Below are 20,271 nucleotides of genomic sequence, written 5' to 3'. Positions count from 1 at the left end.
TCTCAGCCCTTTGCTATACTCCCTGTACACCAGTGACTGTTCCTCAGCTCATCCCTCCAACACCATCATCAAATTTGCAGATGACACCACAGTCGTCGGTCACATAGTAGAGGAAGATGATGAGACGCACTACAGGGCTGAGATCGAGAGACTGACAGCATGGTACCATAACAACAATCTCGAGCTCAACATATCAAAGACCAAAGAGCTGGTCCTGGATTTCAGGAGGAAGTGGCATATGGACCCACCGCCACTATTCATAGAAGGTGCCAGTGTCGAGAGGGTCCACACCTTCAAATTCCTGGGAGTCCAAATCGCCACCGACGTCTCCTGGACAGCTAACACCACCACCATCATCAAAAGGGCACAGCAGCATCTCTACTTCCTGAGACTGCTAAAGAGAAATAACCTAAGGGAGATGCTGCTGGTGACCTTTTATCGCTCTGCTCTAGAGAGCATACTGACGTACTGCATCACAGTGTGGTATGCAAGCTGCACTGTGGCACAGAAAAAAATCACTGCAAAGGGTCATCAGGTCTGCAGAAAAGATCATTGGCTGCTCCCTGCCCACACTTGACAGCATCACCTCATTCCGTTACCTCAGCAGAGCAAAAAACATAATCAAGGACTCCTCTCACCCAGGCCATGAACACTTTCAGTTACCGTACTCCCCTCAGGAAGGCGTTACAGGTCTGCCAGAACCCGCACAACCAGATTCAGAGACAGCTTTTTCCCCACAGCCATCACAACTCTAAACATTCACTTACAGAAATAGGACTTCATCATGCTGAATGATTATCTTGCCTGGTTGCACTGCATTTGCACTTTCCAGTACTGTGATCCTTTTTTTTTTAAAAGAAGGAAAAGAGGGGAAAAGGAGAAAAAAAGAAAAAAAATCTATTTTTATACTGTTTATGTGACCTGTCCTATGATGTGTATGTATCAGTATGAGTTTGGTATGAGTGTATGGCGTGAGTGAGTGTTATGAATGTATACTTCTATGCACCAGAAGAAGTCGCACTTTAAATTTCGTTGTGACAATGTCTTACAATGTTTTACAATGACAAAATAAATGATTCTGATTTCCTGCGAGATTCGAACGATGACCAACTCAGAATGCGACTGATTTCTTGCTGTTGGATTTTGCGACCCTCAGTAATACTGACCGCATGCCTTTGAAGTTTTCCCAAGTAGTCGCGATGAGTTTTTCCACGATCGTCCCAGACAGCTGAGCAGTAATCGAACAGGGGACGGATCACAGCGTGATACAAAGTGATACAAGCCACACGAGGGATAAAGTTACGGGCTTTCTGGAACACGCCCAACCGAGAGGAGGTTTTGGTGGAAATGTGGTCAATATGGTCATTCCAAGAGAGGGTTGGATCAAGCATAACACCAAGATACTTGAACTAATAAACTCTCCTGAAGGTCTTATTGTGTGTCGTAACACAAAAATTGTTCACCCTGGCAAGGCTTTGAGGTGTGCCTATAAACACGGTTTTGGAGTAGTTCAGGAATAAAAACTTGTCATGCCAGTTTATAATATGATCGAGGTCCCTAAATAAGAGAGGGTCAGTTTCTGCAATGAAGCTACTCATGAAAAAAAAAGCAAAGTATCTTCAATGTCACCGTTCTGGACTACAGATGCCAGTTCATTGATCTACACCATGAGAAGTAGCAAGCCAAGTACGGAACCCTGTGGAACGCCAAAGTGAATAAACTGTGGGTCAGAAACAACACCATTAACATTGACACTTTGAGTTCTATTAGTCAGGTAGGCTTTAAACCAGCAGACATCGGAGTCCATAAATCCAAAGGAAGGCAGTTTGTCCAGCGTGATGATGTGGTCGAGGCCGTCAAAGGTCTCGGAAAGGTCTAAAAAGACCATCCCAGTGAATCGACCTTTGTCCATATTGTGGAGCAGTTTGTTCGTGACATCCGTGAGACAGGTGCTGGTCGAATGCAGCAGTCGATCGCCAGATTGATAAATAGAAAGATAGGAGCTTGTTTTCCTGGAGGTGGGAGTAGACCAGAGTTGACACAGGCCTGGAGTAGGCAGTATCGGTTTCTGAACCAGCCTTGTGGATGGGAGTCACAAAAGCATGTTTGCAGTCAGATGGGACGGGACCTTCAGCAAGGGATCGATTAATCAGAACAGGAAGTGGCTTTGCAAGTGCAGGAGCTCCGCCTTCGAGGAGACGAGCAGGGAAGTTTACGAGACCAGTAGGCTTTGATGTCTTGATTTTCTTCAACTCCTTACAGACGTCAAGTCAAAGTCCCTCTCACGCCAGGATCTGGTTCTTCCCAGGCAGTCTCCTGTCCCAGTACTAACCAGCTGTTTGAGGCGTATGGGTGCGGCGCCGATCTCCGTTTCGATAGCCCTCGGCCTCTCGCCTATACAGCTAGGGTTACAGTGGGGGCGGGTCCTCTGGTAACCGTGAGAGTTTGACTCCCCACTCTCATCTGTATTGCAGCGTGCCTTGCCAGATGGTAGTAGGTACCATTTTTATGATGGTCTTTGGTACGACCCGACCACGAGTAGAACTCGCGATCTCCCAGTCGAGAGGCGGACACGCTAACCGCGAGGCCAACTCCTGGTCCTTACAGACGTAATCGTCATTAATTCTGGATAACCTGAAAACGTTCTGAGTTTGAGGTGACGGTGCAGGTGGGGAAAACGAAAGCAGCATATTTTGTCTTATTTTCATAAAGGCTGTTAAAAACTCCTCAGTAAACCCATTCGCGATCTCGCACGGCTCCTCCGTCAACCCAGAGGCAGCTTCCACAGATCCTACACTGAGGGCTTTGAAATCACAGATTTAAGGATTGTCCACAGGTTTGCAGAGTCTTTTTGTTCTCACTGATGACATTCGAGTCATAGTCGTGCTTTGAATCTCTAACGAGGTGCGTTGTTTTGTTTCCTCTGTAGGTTATCTGTTTATGACCGGCTTTTGTATTTTGAGCTCTTTTGTGATGAAAATCATATCTACACATCAGAGCTCTAATATCACGAGTTAGCCGTGGTAGACTGACTGCATGGGCTGCACGCACACCCCTCACTGTTGACTGGTTATTATATTGACTCCACCCACCCTTCAGGTCAGGCACAGAGGGGGCGTATCCACACCTGATAGAGTTCTGCGAGAAGCGCATTGAGACACTGGACCCGAGACATCGCGCTCTGAGGAAGGACATGTGTCCAGCAACCCCGGCCTCCTTCTCTGCAGACGAATGGAAACACATCACTGATGACTTACAGGTAGGACAGGTGCATCGTTACCGTTAAATCCTGACATTTGCTCTGTTACTTTCACAGTTTTACAATTAAATCGTTTCATCCTGATTGTATTGTGGTGGAATTACATGGTCATGATGTCTGTAAAAGACGAAACTGGTGCTCAACCGCATGTGAAATGGGAACGCCAATGTGATGTGTGCATAGTCTGAGAGGTGTGTGTGTGTGTGTGTGTGTGTGTGTGTGTGTGTGGTCCCCAGGCCTGGCAGAGAGAGATCACGGAGAGTGAGCAACAGCTCACACAGTCACCTGTTCTCAACACCGACACACACACACCTGTACACAACCGCACACCCCAGGTACACACACACACCCACACACCCACACACACACCCCGGTAGTGTGAGCCTTTCACTACAGCAGCAGCTTCTCCTTTCATGTTGTCGGCTGTTTGTTGATTTCAGCGCTGATACAGTCTCCTCTGTTCATTATTACCGTTTTCTTCTGAAGATCATCTCAGTTCATCCTGAGGATTTACAGGTGGACATCAGCACTGAGGGAGTCTCAGTGACGTAAACACCGCCACATGCTGTGTGTGTGTGTGTGTGTTATTGACAGGTTGTGTATGGTCATAAAAACCTGAGGCAAATCTTTAAACTGTTGTGTGGTAAATTGCTGTCAGGCGCTTCAGCTGTGCTAACACTGGAGCTAACACTAGGTGTGTAATGATAGATCATGATGTTGTTATATCATCGATGTTGATCGTGACCCATGGTGCTCTGAGCTGAATGTTCTCTGTCAGTGTTTGCAATGTTGCAGTAATGGACGTTTGTCCAGACAAATGGAAACATTCGTCTGGACAAACGAATTGAACATCATGGACGATGCCAGTCACCCTCTGCACACCGTCACCAGCAACCAGAGGAGCCTGTTCAGTGACAGAATGCTCCTTCCCAAGTGCAGGACGAACAGACTCAAAAACTCCTTTGTCCCTCACGCCATCAGACTGTACAACTCCTCTCTGGGGGGGAGGGGTAACAGGAGATCAGAGGACGGGAAGGAGCAGTAGTCTAGACTAACAATAAGCAATACCAGACAATGTGTAATATAAATGTGCAATATCTCTCCTGCTGGACTTTTTTCTTTTTTTTGTTTGTGTAAATACTTAATTTATCTAGAAGTTTTCTCTATTTTCTTTGTTTATCTGTAATGATGCTGCTGGAATTTTAATTTCCCTGAGGGAACCCTCCCAAAGGGATCAATAAAGTTCAATCTAATCTAATCTAATCTAATCTAATCTAAGTAGCACCTGTTAGTGTTGCGACTGAACCGCATGACCTCAGGCTGTACTCTGGTAGCGTGTCCCTGCTCACATGAACACGCGCGTGTGAGTGAATTACTGTTGATCTTCACACAGAATAGTTTTAAGAATAAATGTGAGCCGGACTGTGACCCCGTCCTGATGGGGTTCAGGTTCATTCTGCCCCCAGTGTCTTTGTCCATGGTGATGAAATCTAACTTATGTCGGCCTGACTTTATGCCCTGTGCGTGTGTGTGTGTGTGTGTGTGTGTGTGTGTGTGTGTGTAATATAAATTTTGAATCATCCACAGAGACCAACAATCCCCAAAGCTAAGACAACACACAGTAAACGACGTGCTGTTCCCCGTGCATACAGTGACTGGGACAGGTGTGTGTGTGTGATGAGTATGATGTGATTTGTGTGTGTGTGAGATGCGTATAATGTGTATGGTGGCGTGTGTGTGTGTGATGTGTATTCTGTGTATGGTGATGCGTGTGTTTGTGTGTGTGTGAGAGATGTGTATGGTGTGTGTGTGTGTGTGTGTGTGGTATGATTGTGTGTGTGGGTGTGTGTGTGTGGTATGATGTGTGTGTGTGTGTGTGGTATGATTGTGTGTGTGGGTGTGTGTGTGTGGTATGATGTGTGTGTGTGTGTGTGTGTGTGTGGTATTATGTATGTGTGTGTGTGTGTGTGTGTGTGTGTATGGTGTGTGTGTGTGTGTGTGTGTGTGTGTGTGGTATGATGTATGTATGTGTGTGTGTGTGTGTGTGTGTGTGTGTGTGTGTGGTATGGTGTGTGTGTGTGTGTGGTATGGTGTGTGTGTGTGTGTGTGGTATGATGTGTGTGTGTGTGTGTGTGTGTGTGTGTGTGTGTGTGTGTGTGTGTGTGTGTGTGTGGTATGGTGTGTGTGTGTGTGTGTGTGTGGTATGGTGTGTGTGTGTGTGTGTGTGTGTGTGTGTGTGTGTGTGTGTGTGGTATGGTGTGTGTGTGTGTGTGTGTGTGGTATGATGTGTGTGTGTGTGTGTGTGTGTGTGTGGTATTATGTATGTGTGTGTGTGTGTGGTATGGTGTGTGTGGGTGTGTGTGTGTGGTATGGTGTGTGTGTGTGTGTGTGTGTGTGTGTGTGTGTGTGTGTGTGTGGTATTATGTATGTATGTATGTATGTATGTATGTATGTGTGTGTGTGTGTGTGTGTGTGTGTGTATGGTGTGCGTGTGTGTGTGTGATGTCCTGATGATGTGTTGTTCCTGTGCTGTAGGTTTGATGTTGATGGAGAATGTGCTCAGATCGATGAGGATGTCAGTAAGAATGATGCTCCTGCTGTGATGAACTCCACCCACACACACATCACACAGCACATTGACACCTCAGGTGAGTTCTGTTTCTCACTCTCACACACACACGCACGCACGCACACACACATATATATCAAACACACACACACATCATACGCACCATACACACATGCATATTATACACACAATCACACATATCATACACACACACACCACATTGACACCTGAAGCCCTTTTTACACAGATAATGTGCTGTAAGATCCCTCAGTACTCTGGGTTTAGTGAATTACACTGAACCACATGAAGCCGCATCAGTGTGTGTGTGTGCTTTTACACAGCCTTGCAGCGTGATGTGGCACAACGGAGCTTCAGGGTCTAGGGTGACGTGTGTGTGTGTGTGTGTGTGTGTGTGTGTGTGTGTGCGTGCGCACGCGCGCTGTGTGTGTGTGTGTATATATATATATATAATTCTATCCACATTCACTGGATATGAACAATCGGATGCTCTGATTGGCTACTCTATGACTAGGATATCAGCTCATAGACTCTGAGTAGAGAAAAACAAAATGGTGGAGTGCATCAAGTCACCTATATCACTTTATCAAGTATTTAAAAGAAACAGAAATGGTGAAAAGAATGTAGTCCTCCCCCCAATATCTCCTGTTCCACACCAGCCCAGTTGGTAGCAGTAATGCACCTTTAAGTTAATTTGTCAACCACCAGAAAAACCCTACAGAAGAAAAACAAAATGGCCGATCATGCTACTGAACCAACCAAGTATGAAATAAAAACTTGACTTGAAAACAAAACCCCAAAAATACAAAAGCAGCAACAAAATATGGAATAAAACTATTTGATGGGAAGAACAGATCTTTTTTTGTTTTTCAAGAATTATCACATTTTTCACAAATTGCTCCGGTCATTTCGCCGGTTTGTTTACATTCTAAGTGATTTTGTTGGATGTTTTGTATAAAGTTTTTATTTATCAGATTTGCAAAAATTCAAATAAAAATGCTCTGTTCCTCAAAATCCAGTGAATGTGGAGAGAATAAAACATTTATTCCATTCAGTCTCACCATCCACAGATTATAGACAACTCAGTGCTACGCGATCAGCTCATGTCCGACTCGATTTCTGGAATAACTGTTGAAATATACGGTTGTGTGAAGATATGAAGTTTATCTTCGAGAAGTGAATGTATATATCACGACTGAGTAAAGTGAACGAAGAGAATATTTTCAACATGAGGAGATCAACTTCATCTCTTCACCCCACTGTGTAATGTTCTTTATTATTTGGAGACATCCATAAAAAATATGCAAGTTAATTTAAAGAATTTTAATTTTGACCCGGTTCACCATTTTGACAACGCACGTCCAGTCAGCAGGAAAACACTGGGAGTGACATCATCATAGTGAAATATCGGGAAATATTATACATACAGGACACTTTTTTGATGGAATAAAAACGTGCTCTATTCCCTCCTAGCAGGTTTCATTCATTTGGTTCGATAGCATGCAATATTGTTCGCATATCGCTTATCCTATGTGTATGATGTCACTCTACCCAATGGAGAATGAGTGTTGAATATGGTTTACAATATCGCACGGTTGTCAAGACAACATGATGTCACATGTCGGAGCTGATGTGAATATCCAATGAGAGTTTTCTGCTGTGAATGCGTCGAAGCGTTTCTTTGTTCACCAGTGGCGCCCGCAGTAAACTGTCGCAGTGAATTGAAAATGCAGTAAGATACATGTTACACATAAAACTTCCACACTAGTGAGTGACTGTGGCAATTTGTAAACCCTGTACTTAACTTTTTGTAAAATCTATAATTGTTCCATCAAATGTGTATGTCTAATAATAATAATAATAATAATATTGCCTGGCTTTTTTCCGTGGTCTATCAAATATATTCCATTCAGCGACTCGTCTTCGACTCGTTCAGTATCATGCTCACTGAATGGAATATATCTGATAGACCACAGAAAAAAGCCAGACAATATTATTTATTTAAATGTGTCCCTCAGATCTGTGATGGATTTCGTCTGAAAAATGAGTTTTTCAGTATGAGAAGATAAACTTCATATCTTCAAGCCAAAGTGTCTCATTTCATCTCATTATCTGTAGCTGCTTTATCCTGTTCTACAGGGTCGCAGGCAAGCTGGATCCTATCCCAGCTGACTACGGGTGAAAGGCGGGGTTCACCCTGGACAAGTCGCCAGGTCATCACAGGGCTGACACATATGCCGCTTTTCCACTACAAACGCGGCTGAGCCGTGCCGTGCTGAGTCGTGCTGAGTCGAGCTGAGCGGGGCTGTTGGAGTTGCATTTCGACTACAACCGCGCTGAACTGTGCTGGCTGGAAGTGGGTGGACACATTGGGTGGAGTTAGCGAAAGTGGGTGGACGTCAGGTGATGTCGTTAAGCAGCGCAAACAGTGACATCAGTGATCTTTTAAGCGGTAGTCTCACGACCCGGATAGTAAACAATAAACATGGAGGACATGGTGTCGTTAGTGTTGCTGGTCTTGGTGCTGTGGCTTGTTGTCACCGACAACGCAGACAGATACTGGCAAGAGCGTATAGATGAGGCGAGGCGCATAAGGCTTCAGAAATTCTCATAATTCGTAATTCTCCTTCTTCCGGGTTTACGGTGTTTACAGATCCCAGCGTGCTCGCGGGGCGTGTGTGGGCATGTGAGGACACTCCTCCTCACCAATCAGTGCACAGGGGAGTGTCTGCTCACGCCCCCAGCCTCACTCGGCACGGTTTGGCTCGCTTCAGCCCCACTCCAAAACGGTGCGAGTTTTAGGGGCTAATCAGGGCTGAAGCGAGCTGAGTCGTGCTGGTTTTTGGTAGTTGAAACGCGAGCCGTGTCGGGCTGAAGTGAGCTGAAGCGAGCTGAAAAAGGGTAGTGGAAAAGGGCCATTAGACACAGACAACCGTTCACACTCACATTCACACCTACGCTCAATTTAGAGTCACCAGTTAACCTAACCTGCATGTCTTTGGACTGTGGGGGAAACCGGAGCACCCGGAGGAAACCCACGCGGACACGGGGAGAACATGCAAACTCCGCACAGAAAGGCCCTCGCCGGCCACGGGGCTCGAACCCAGGACCTTCTTGCTGTGAGGCGACAGCACTAACCACTACACCACCGTGCCACCCCAGCCAAAGTGTGTGTGATTTTCTTTTTATTATATCGACACATTCACAAACAAAAAGTCCCCAAATTTATCAAAACAACTCATCGATTTCCTCACGAGTGATACTGAGAGATTTATGTCCCAGTTTTGGTTCTCCATGTCCCAGATGGAGCTCAGATTAAAAATACTAGTGGTGTATTTCACACTAAAGCACTCGTGTCTCTGTAATAAATAAATAAATATATAAATATTTATCTGTAAACACTACACATTGGAAATATGAATACTCGGAGCAAACCAATGCTGTATTCAAAACAGTCACGGCGGGGGAACTGAGTGTTGAGGTGACTTTGTTTGCTGTGCACGTTTATACCCCTCTTCAAACACGAGCAGGGTTACTGTGGGATCAGAGACGCGTTGGAAGAAAAAGTGAAGCAGGAAGTGATCTGAAGCAGAAAGCCATGCGGACCTTCTACAGAGACGTCCGAATTCATGCTGGTTTTGGAAAGAAGAATGCCAAAAATGTCCCACCCCGGTCCCAGCGTTCCGGATTTTTCTCGGACACAGACATCGATGTGCCTCCGTTACTGTCAATCATTCAACGCACCATTCTGTCACACAGTCAGCTGTTTTACACAGAACCACACTGCACTGCAAAAAATGATGTCTTAGCAAGTGAAAATCTCTTGAAACTAGTTGAAATGATCCAGCATTTCCTATTAGAAGAAGACCAGACACCAGTTCTGAGATTATTAAACCGAGTTCTAGATTGCAACTGACTTATTTTTGCTCGTTAAAACATCTGAGAATATCTGTCCATGCAGAAAGATCATTTCACTAGTATTAAGTAATTTTCTCCTCAAATTCAGTTTTCAATTTTTTACATTGTGGGGCGGCATGGTGGTGTAGTGGTTAGCGCTGTCGCCTCACAGCAAGAAGGTCCGGGGTCAAGCCCCGTAGCCGGCGAGGGCCTTTCTGTGTGGAGTTTGCATGTTCTCCCCGTGTCCGCGTGGGTTTCCTCCGGGTGCTCCGGTTTCCCCCACAGTCCAAAGACATGCAGGTTAGGTTAACTGGTGACTCTAAATTGAGCGTAGGTGTGAATGTGAGTGTGAATGGTTGTCTGTGTCTATGTGTCAGCCCTGTGATGACCTGGCGACTTGTCCAGGGTGAACCCCGCCTTTCACCCGTAGTCAGCTGGGATAGGATCCAGCTCGCCTGCGACCCTGTAGAACAGGATAAAGTGGCTAGAGATAATGAGATGAGATGAGAATTTTTTGCATTGTGTACACCACATGCACACCTCAGATGCATTCTCTCTCTCTCACACACACACACACACACACACACACACACTGTACTGATGTCTCAGATAACACACTGTTCTGTTGATTTTGTTGTCATGTTTCAGTGCAGTGTGAATAATGAAATGAGGAAATCACATGTGTGTGTTTCAGCGCTCTGCACCTCGTTACCTCATAAAAGATTCAAGTCCCGAGCTCCCATCATGCACTGCAGTGTGTTCAGGGAATGGGGAGGTGGAAACAGGGCACCATTTCAGATTGGATGTCTGATCATGGCCTGATTTGTTTTATTTATTTTTTACTTCAGCTCTGACACACCAGGAGAAATGTGTGTTAGCCACTCGGGAGAGGGAGAAAGGAAATGAGGCCTTCAGAGTGAAGGATTGGGATGAGGCCGTAGCCTATTACACCAGGTCTGATCTCACACACACACACTGCGCAACCATTGCACGTGTGTTGTTTGTGTGTATATATTTGTATTTGTGTGTGTGTGTGTGTGTGCAGGAGTCTGTGTTTCTTGCCCACAGTAGCTGGGTTTAATAATCGAGCTCAGGCGGAGATTAAACTGCAGCGCTGGACTGATGCACTGAGAGACTGTGACGCTGTGCTGCACATCGAAACACACAACTGTAAAGGTGAGAGTTCTTTACCTCATCTCACCTCATCTCAGCTGATCTGATCTAATCTCATCTCAGCTGATTTCACTTCACCTGAACTCATCTCATCTCACATGATCTCATTTCAGGTCACCTGATCTAACCACACCCCTCACCATACACTGTCAGCATCTCCTGAACCACCATCACTGCTGTTCAGGAGCGTCACCTCAGTCTCTGATTTCACTCTGTGTGTGTTTTGTAGCTCTGCTGCGTCGTGCAACTGTCTACACACACCTGGGGAAGCTACAGGCAGCTCACGATGACCTCATAACTGTTCTTCAGTCTGAACCTCACAACATCACAGCTCAGGTTAGAAAACACACACAGAGCGTCTAGTCATTTCAGCACAGCTGAGCATGCTTTTCACCACTTCATTTACCTGAACAACACTGTGTGTGTGTGAACAGAACCTCCTGCAGGAACTGAATAAGAAAATAAATGCAGAGCTGCAGCATAAACCACGCCCAACAGACCAGCCAATTAGAGGCAAGAAGCTTCTGATACAGGAAGTGGATGAGGAAAAGGAGGAAGAGACAGGTGGTGCAGGAGGTGGTGATGATGTTATCATAACACACTCATCACCAGTGTTGGGGAGTAACGAATTACATGTAACGACGTTACGTAATTTAATTACAAAAAAAGTGTAACTGTAATTCGTTACAGTTACAACAGGAAAATATGTAATTCAGTTACAGTTACTTATGGAAATATTGAGAATTACAATTTTAGTTACATTTGAAAAACAAAAACCTTTGCGACATGAGCAAGGATATTTTTATTGCTTTGCGCATAATTTTGCCGTTTCCCGCCACGGCTCCTTGTCTGTCCTGGGTTTTCCTATCATGTTTGCCAGCAGCAGCGCCACTCTGTTTCTGTGCTTGAGCACTAGAGCAGCAAGAAGCGCGCGGTTCAGTTCAGCTCAAGCAGCAGTCAGGGCCGTAACCACCATTGAGGACACCGAGCTCATGTCCTCGGCATTTTTTTCCCACGGTATTTTTTTTTCACTCAGAAATGTGAAATTAATATATGATGAAAATTGTTCTGACTTTGATCGGTGGAAAATTCTAAATTCAGCTTGCATCCCCCTGTTCTCATTTGTTTGTCTAAAAATAAAGTCCACATAATCATTTTTAAACGAAGCTGAAATATCCGACATTGGAAACATTTCATATCCGGCAGCCTCGCGATAGTCAGCTCAGCACCGCGGGATACACAAGAGCTGAGAAGTGTTCTCATCAAGGTCCGACTCCGCAGCCAGCCAGTTTGTCAATTAGTCGTGGAATCTGAAAATTGGCATAAGATGAAGAAGTCTACTCCACTAAAACAAACCAAACTCAGCTCTGGAAAGTCAGCAAGTGAGAGAAAAAGAAAGAGGGAAGAAGGGGAGTTAATTTTGCCAGTCACTGACAGTTATGTGCCGGAATGCTTATGATCATTAACAGTGCAATTTTAATTAGCATTTCAAGCAACAACAGTCGAAGCCACTTAGCTAGATAGGATTTTGGTTTTCCAGGCGGCACAAACTCTTTTATTCTCTCTCTCGATGTGATTTGGTGCGTTTCAGATCAGAAAAGGCTGGACAGTCGGGACCTGTTGTTTATGAAGTTATTGGTGCTGACGAGACTTGAGCTATTTTGCTAACTTACCAGACTATAGGCTAACGGGAACAAGACACTATTGTTTTGATCATTGGTTGTATTTTCGAACGGAAATGAAAACGGGTAGCAAACTTATTATGTTCACATTTTATTTACAGCATGATGTACCGCCTCTGACTGCTTTCTGTCAATCATGAGCAGCCCAGCCGCGTTCACAGCTCCTCCTCCAATCAGCAGCTGGAGATGAGCCTCCTCTCGGGAAGTCTTGTCCCGCCCCTCTTATTGACTCCCATCCCCAGTGAGGCTCAGTCTCCCAATGGAGCGGTTTAGTCGGTTTTGTCCAATAACCGTCTAGTATTTTGCTATTGAAAAGGGCAGATATTTTTTAAAAAGCAATTGAAGTCCATTCAGGCTCGGCTAGATTGCGTTGTCACTCTCACCCACTCACACTCACTCACTCTTACACACTCACACTCCATCACTCACTCAAACTCTCACTCACTCACTCTCACACACTCACTCACTCACCCACGCACGCACACACATACACACAAAATACTTTTGTGATCGTGCAGTTTTGAAATTGTTAAAATAAACATGTTCACCTATGTACATGTTCATCTTGTTGGGCTTGTGATTTTGACTCGTTTCCAAAATGTATGAAAAGTCACCATATTAGGACATTTTTTTTTTGGCAAATAAGATGTATCGCAATGTTTGACCTCGGTATTTGAAAAATCCTGGTTACGGCCCTGGCAGCAGTCATGTCAGACGCCTTCAAGCATTGGAAATTTAAGAAGCATTTCATCTACATCACTGAAAATGGCTCAAATTTAACTGTCCAATGCAAGCAGTGTTTGCCGGCCATCAAGAAGTTGTCCACGTCGAAGCAGTCTATGTCAAACCTAAGGAAACATTTAGAGGTAAGTGCAACTCACTGGTTTATTTCCGATCAGAAGGCATTCATTTTGAGGTTGTAAGCACATTAACAGCAAGGTAGGCTATGCTGACGAAATATGTTGAACTACCAGCTCTAGAACAACTGACACCCACCTACATACCATCGTTGTTATTAATCCCAGTGGGCAACATAATATAATGATGTACGATTGATTCACTGTCATATATCACAACAACAGTTAAGCACACATGTCGTTTCCCTAGTTAGCTACGTGCTAGGCTACTACCATTCACTTGAATGTGTTTATTGTTTATTGTATTTTTTTGTAATCAACATTCCATTGACTCTTAAATGTTCAATGACTGACTACCCATCGTCAGTCTTAATTCTTGATGGGCTGTATTGTGCCATGTTTCATTTTACAAGCAAAGAGAAAAACAAGAAAAATAAAATGTGATGTAAAAGTCTCACTTTGGTTATTTATTACTAGATTAAAGTAGAACACTTCATTGTCATTGCACATGTATGAAGTAATGAAATGCAGTTTGGCATCTAATCAAGTGCAACACGTGCAGACTGCACATAATGCAGTATTTAGAGACAAAATGCCGTTATTTACAGCTAGTGTAAGTAAAGATGGTTATATGTGCAGAGCATGTACAATGTAGTTATGGCAGTACAATGCACAGGGCAATGAAAAATAGCATGGTATAAATAAATGTGATGAATACAGATGGAATCATTATACAGGTAATCCTATACCACTGTAGATAGGGCTATACAGATGTGAATTGAAGAGGAACACTATATGGATGGTAAGGTGTGGATAGAGGGGAACGAAAGACTGGTCTTTGGGAAGAGTTCAATAAGGTGACCGCTGTGGGAAAGAAGTGGTTTCTGAACCTGCTTGTGTAGTCTGCAAACTGTGAAAACAGTAGAGCCTAGGGGAGGAACAGAAGAGTATGGCCCCTATGACAGGAATCTGAGAATCACATGCACGGTGCAAGCATCTCTTATGGACCTCCTGTGATTGCTTGTCAGCAATTCCCTCTCAGCTTAGTACTGCTTTAAGGTTCACACTGTCGGTTTTCAAAAATTAAATGGTGAACATGGGTCAATATTCATTAAAACCTTAAAGTAATTAAAAAGTAATCCAAAAGTAACTAGTTACATTACTTTTTAAAAGTAATTGAAAAAGTTACACTACAATTACATTTTAAACAAGGTAACTTGTAACTGTAACGAATTACATTTTTAAAGTAACTTACCCAACACTGCTCATCACCCTCGTGGCTAATCACAGACCATCTCATCTGCACTGTGTGTGTGTGTGTGTCTTTTTCTCGCAGGTATTGAAAGTTTGGAAGTGGACAAACAGACTCAGAGGAATGCAGAGAGACAGACAGATCTCTATCTGGAGAGACAGACAGATGGAGTGAGACAGGGTGTGGAAGCTGCAGTAGTGAGGAGTGAGGGAAATGAGCTGTACAAGAATGGACAATACGGAGATGCAGCTGAGAAATACACACACGGCATCACAGCACTTACTCAATCAGGTACACACACACACACAGTGTATTACCCCGAGCCCTGAGACTGTGCCTGTGTCTGAAATCACTCCCTACTCACTATATAGTGAGGACGCCATTTTGTAGTGCTGTCTGAAATGATAGGATTATTTACACCCTATATAGTGCACTCAAAGTATCCCACAATGCATCACGAAAAGTAGTGTACAACTGATGGTCACGAACCAAGCAATATATCCCATCATGCATTGTGGTCGCGGTGAAAGAAATCAAATTAAAAGTCTCAAATGTGATTTAATAAAAGGCAGCGGCGAAGAAGAAAGAAAGGATTCAGCCTTGATTTAAAAGAACTGAAAGCCGCAGGTACTCTGTACTGATTAATGTGGGAAATGCGCTCAGTATAATATGGATTTATCACAGAAACATGCGTGTGTTTATTATTTTGAAAGCCTGATCTGGTACGTTTTAATCGTGCGACAGTAATGACGTAAATACCAGCGTGACGGACTAGTGTCCGAAAGAGTTTTTACATTTTACCAATGAGCTCACTATATAGTCCTCTATACAGTAATTCCCTAGATTGGGAGTAGGGTGTGGTGAATGAGTGAGCGATTTTGGACACAGGGGGTGTGTGTGTGTGTGTGTGTGTGTGTGTGTGTGTGTGTGTGTGTGTGTGACTGCAGGTGTGTACAGTGAGGAGGACGTGTTTTTTCTGTACTGTAACAGAGCTGCATGCTTCCTGAAGATGGGACAGTGTTCTGAGTGTGTGTCAGACTGCAGCCGGTGAGCACTACACCCTGCTCCCTACACCCTGCTGCCTATACCCTAAACACTACACCCTGCTGCCTATACCCTAAACACTACACCCTGCTGCCTATACCCTAAACACTACACCCTGCTGCCTATACCCTAAACACTACACCCTGCTGCCTATACCCTAAACACTACACCCTGCTGCCTATACCCTAAACACTACACCCTGCTGCCTATACCCTAAACACTATACCCTGCTGCCTATACCCTAAACACTATACCCTGCTGCCTATACCCTAAACACTATACCCTGCTGCCTATACCCTAAACACTACACCCTGCTGCCTATACCCTAAACACTACACCCTGCTGCCTATACCCTAAACACTACACCCTGCTGCCTATACCCTAAACACTACACCCTGCTGCCTATACCCTAAACACTACACCCTGCTGCCTATACCCTAAACACTATACCCTGCTGCCTATACCCTAAACACGATACCCTGCTGCCTATACCCTAAACACTATACCCTGCTGCCTATACCCTAAACACTACACCCTGCTGCCTATACCCTAAACACTACACCCTGCTGCCTATACCCTAAACACTACACCCTGCTGCCTATACCCTAAACACTACACCCTGCTGCCTATACCCTAAACACTACACCCTGCTGCCTATACCCTAAACACTACACCCTGCTGCCTATACCCTAAACACTACACCCTGCTGCCTATACCCTAAACACTACACCCTGCTGCCTATACCCTAAACACTACACCCTGCTGCCTATACCCTAAACACTACACCCTGCTGCCTATACCCTAAACACTATACCCTGCTGCCTATACCCTAAACACTATACCCTGCTGCCTATACCCTAAACACTATACCCTGCTGCCTATACCCTAAACACTACACCCTGCTGCCTATACCCGAAACACTATATACTCTACCGAATACCCTGTTTGTGTGTGTGTGTGTGTCAGAGCTCTGCAGCTGAAGCCGTTCAGTGTGAAACCTCTGATGAGGCGAGCGATGGCGTTTGAGACTCTGGAAAAGTTTCAACTCGCTTATGTGGATTACAGAACTGTACAACAAATACACAACACACCCAGTGTACAGCAGCATGTCAACAGGTAACACACAGACACGCATCACTGGAACGCTAATTATGGCATGGTCTAAATGAAGATGTTGCTCCACATAGTTAATGATGTTGATGAGATGTTTAGTGAGGAGCTGTGTGTGTGTGTGTGTGTGTGTGTGTGTGTGTGTGTGTGTGGTGTAAAGGCTCAGTAAGGTGCTGATGGAGCTGGATGGCTTTGATTGGAGAACAAAACTGCCAGAGGTTCCAGTTGTCTCAGTATCAGCTCGACATAACGGTACAGAGACTCTGTCCACATCACAAACCCCACCCATCACACACACTGTGCCCACGGTCAGAACCCTCCCTCAGACAGAGACTCCGCCTACTGTGAAGACTCCACCCACCACACAGTATCCACCTTCAATGGAAATACTGCACACTGAGGCTCTGCCCATCAGTGGTTCATCTCAAACACGCAGATGCATCAACATAGTCGAGGTGTGTGTGTGTGTGTGTGTGTGTGTGTGTGTAAATGTAGTTGTTTAATCAAGTTGAATAGTATACTCATACCTGTGTGTGTAGGTGGAGAGTGATGAAGATGATGAGGAATGAAGATCCTGCTGATGATGATGGTGATGAAGATGATGAATGTGAAGATGATGGTTGTCTGAAAGTCACACTGAGAAAACACTCTGGACTCTTACAGTAATACAGCTGTGTCTGAGGACTTCAATCATCATGAGAACTTTAGGACTGCAGTTGTCATGAACAGTTTATAACTTCAGCAGACTTCCTGTTAAACTAATGAATTTCCTGTAAACACAGTTGTACTTTGTGACTCTATAGGACACAGTGATTGAAGTGAGTTATTGATAATCACGCTGTCTGTTATCATCCAGATGGGGATGGGTTCCCTTTAGAGTCTGGTTCCTCTCGAGGTTTCTTCTCATGATGTCTCAGGGAGTTTTTCCTCGCCACCGTCACCTCAGGCTTCATAATGAGGGATAAATACATTTATTAGAGATAAAATTAGCTCATGTTTAAGCCTTTAAATTTCTATAAAGCTTCTTTGCAACAGTCTGTTATTAAAAACACTGGACAGATAAACTTGACTTGATGGTGATGATGATCCTGCTGATGGTGGTGATGGTGATGAAGATGGTGGTGATGATTGTGATGATGATTGTGATGAAGATGATGGTGATGATCAAGGTGATGGTGATGATGATGGTGATGGTTATGGTGTTGATAATGATGGTGAGAATGGTAATGAAGATGATAATGATAAACATGATGGTGATGATGATGGTGATGCTGATGATGGCGATGAAGATGATGAAAATGATAAACATGATGATGATGGTGATGATATCAAGACCTACAGTCCAGCAAATACTTTTGAGTTTGGCCAGGCACTGAAAGCGGCCTGTTGCCATGGTGATGTAGCAGCGTGTGCTTGGCTCCTCAGAAGTGTGTCACCTCACGTACTCCCTCAGCACACAGCTGGACACACACTCCGCCTCATCTCACACACACATCCTACCCACTGATCCCTCACACACCTGCACACTGCTCCCGGGTTCACGGTGTGAACACACACACACACCCCTCACTGGACACTACTGTACCATGTTTCGACTGTTTATTACTTAACAGTGCCTTGGTGTGTGTGTGTGTGTGTGTGTGTGTGTGTGTGTGTGTAGGTGGTTCTGATGTTGATAGACTCAGACGAGAGAAGACAGCTCGCACAGTTGTTTGAGTGTTTGTGGATGGTGGAGTGTGATGAGTTCACACAGGAGAACATTAACAGCCTGGCTAATAAATTCATATAACGCACGCGCGTGCGCACACACACACACACACACACACACATTTGTGGCTTTAATATGATTTTTTTCCCCCCAAAACACCCAGTCAGAGGTGTGGTCAGAACTTGGGAGGGGCTAATGATGAGTAGTGTGGAATTTGATGGGCGGAGCCAGCACTTTGACCTGCTTATGGTTACAAGTGTTCATCATGAAAAAGGAGATGGGGGAAAGCTCCGCCCTGTCCAGTGCTGTGGCTCCGCCCTTCTAGCCTGTGGGGGAGAGAGCTGATATGATCGTGAAATTTGCTTCATTTCTTACACAGTGTTTCCACAGCACCATGGCCACACACACACACACACACACACACAGGAATGAGTAAGAAGTGTGTGTGTGTGTGTGTGTGTGTGTGCTCATGCTGTGGTTCTCACACTGGGCTCCACTGAGTTCCTTCACTTCCAGTCTGATTTCCTGTCGACACTGAGCGCAGTCTGATGATGCTCGCAGTCTGATTCTCCAGAGGAAAAGAAAATTAGAAAAGAGTTCTCAAATACGTTTCCTTTATTTCTCCTCGACAGCTCTGAGGTCTGTGTGAAACCAAAATGAGACTATGCCTTATTTCTCCTGTCTCTCATTTTTTTTCCCTCCAGAGCACAAAGATGCACAAAATCTCAAATTAGATTCCTTTTAAGTTCTAAAATAATTCTCAGATTTTCTCACCTTTTTGCACCTTTTTTTTTTTAATCTGAGGCAGAGAAATCTGAGAGCGCTCTCTCTCTCTCTCTCTCTCTGAACTCAATCTGTTCTCCTCCCAGCCTCATTCCTCCGTCTCATGCTGAGCTCAGACAGAGCAAGTAAAGAGCTCTCTGCAAGCACTCACTCAGGCCCTGTCCACACGGCAACGGATTCAGGTGAATCTGATAAAATGTGACCCCTCACCGAATCCAGGGACGCATGTCGGCCGAAACGAATCCGAGATAATCGCAAAAGAAGCATTTTTTTTTCGAAATTTGTGATTTTTGTTTTTTTCCATCATGTGCAAGTTGAGATCTTGAAGAATGCAATCAGTATTTCAGATAATAGATTGTTTTGTTGGAAAAGCATACATTTTTTGTTGCAAATTGTCTCGTTTTTGTCAGGACTGTAGCCTGCTGGGGGGTGTGGGTAAATTACCATATGGGCCATTCACATGATGATTTAAGTCATTTGTTTTTTTTTTCCGCGAATCAGCTGTATGATCCGAGCTGAGCGCATGGCTACTTAACCTGCATACAGGCGTGTGATTTCACTATGGAATGAGTTACTAAACAGAGCGCAGAGGAGCTGAAACACCGCGAAGCAAACAGACACTCGGTATTTACATCGGAGATAACCATTTCTAGCAAAAAAACCCCGCAACCTCGTTTTCCAGATTGAATGGAATACTTGAATGATCGGATGATACACGGACCGTTCTAGGATTACATTCCATCGGAGGCATTGGTGTGTGCAAGGTGATGTTTCTCTTTCTGATGGGGTGAGTTTATTAATCTAAGGCTGTGTGGTTATTTTTGCATGTAACGGAGAGTGTTGTGGTTTGGTTAAGCCTAGGTCACAACGGGACGTACAATTTTTTGGCCGTGTGATTTTTGGCGTTTCCCAAATCGCT

The 20,271-nt window shown here is 44.5% G+C and overlaps 1 protein-coding gene across 5 annotated transcripts in view; it reads left to right on the top strand.

Moving 5' to 3' along the window:
- Nucleotides 1-18,940, top strand: part of spag1b (sperm associated antigen 1b) — a 37,240-nt gene extending 18,300 nt beyond the window's left edge. For 3 of the 5 annotated variants that reach the window (XM_060920900.1, XM_060920897.1, XM_060920896.1), the window contains 13 exons: nt 3,100-3,259; nt 3,496-3,594; nt 4,847-4,923; nt 5,795-5,907; nt 10,592-10,697; nt 10,789-10,919; nt 11,146-11,252; nt 11,351-11,492; nt 14,792-14,998; nt 15,655-15,754; nt 16,718-16,867; nt 17,022-17,316; nt 17,401-18,940. In XM_060920900.1, coding sequence (XP_060776883.1) covers nt 3,100-3,259; nt 3,496-3,594; nt 4,847-4,923; nt 5,795-5,907; nt 10,592-10,697; nt 10,789-10,919; nt 11,146-11,252; nt 11,351-11,492; nt 14,792-14,998; nt 15,655-15,754; nt 16,718-16,867; nt 17,022-17,316; nt 17,401-17,430 — 1,717 coding nt within the window. In that variant the 3' untranslated portion in view covers nt 17,431-18,940. The remainder of the gene's footprint in view (nt 1-3,099; nt 3,260-3,495; nt 3,595-4,846; nt 4,924-5,794; nt 5,908-10,591; nt 10,698-10,788; nt 10,920-11,145; nt 11,253-11,350; nt 11,493-14,791; nt 14,999-15,654; nt 15,755-16,717; nt 16,868-17,021; nt 17,317-17,400) is intronic. The other 2 variants (XM_060920899.1, XM_060920898.1) reach the window with 2 other exon arrangements.
- The last annotated feature ends 1,331 nt before the right edge of the window (nt 18,941-20,271 follow it).

The sequence above is a fragment of the Neoarius graeffei genome, chromosome 5, assembly GCF_027579695.1.
Source record: "Neoarius graeffei isolate fNeoGra1 chromosome 5, fNeoGra1.pri, whole genome shotgun sequence".
Taxonomy (NCBI): domain Eukaryota; kingdom Metazoa; phylum Chordata; class Actinopteri; order Siluriformes; family Ariidae; genus Neoarius; species Neoarius graeffei.
This window is presented reverse-complemented; position numbering and strand designations above follow the sequence as displayed.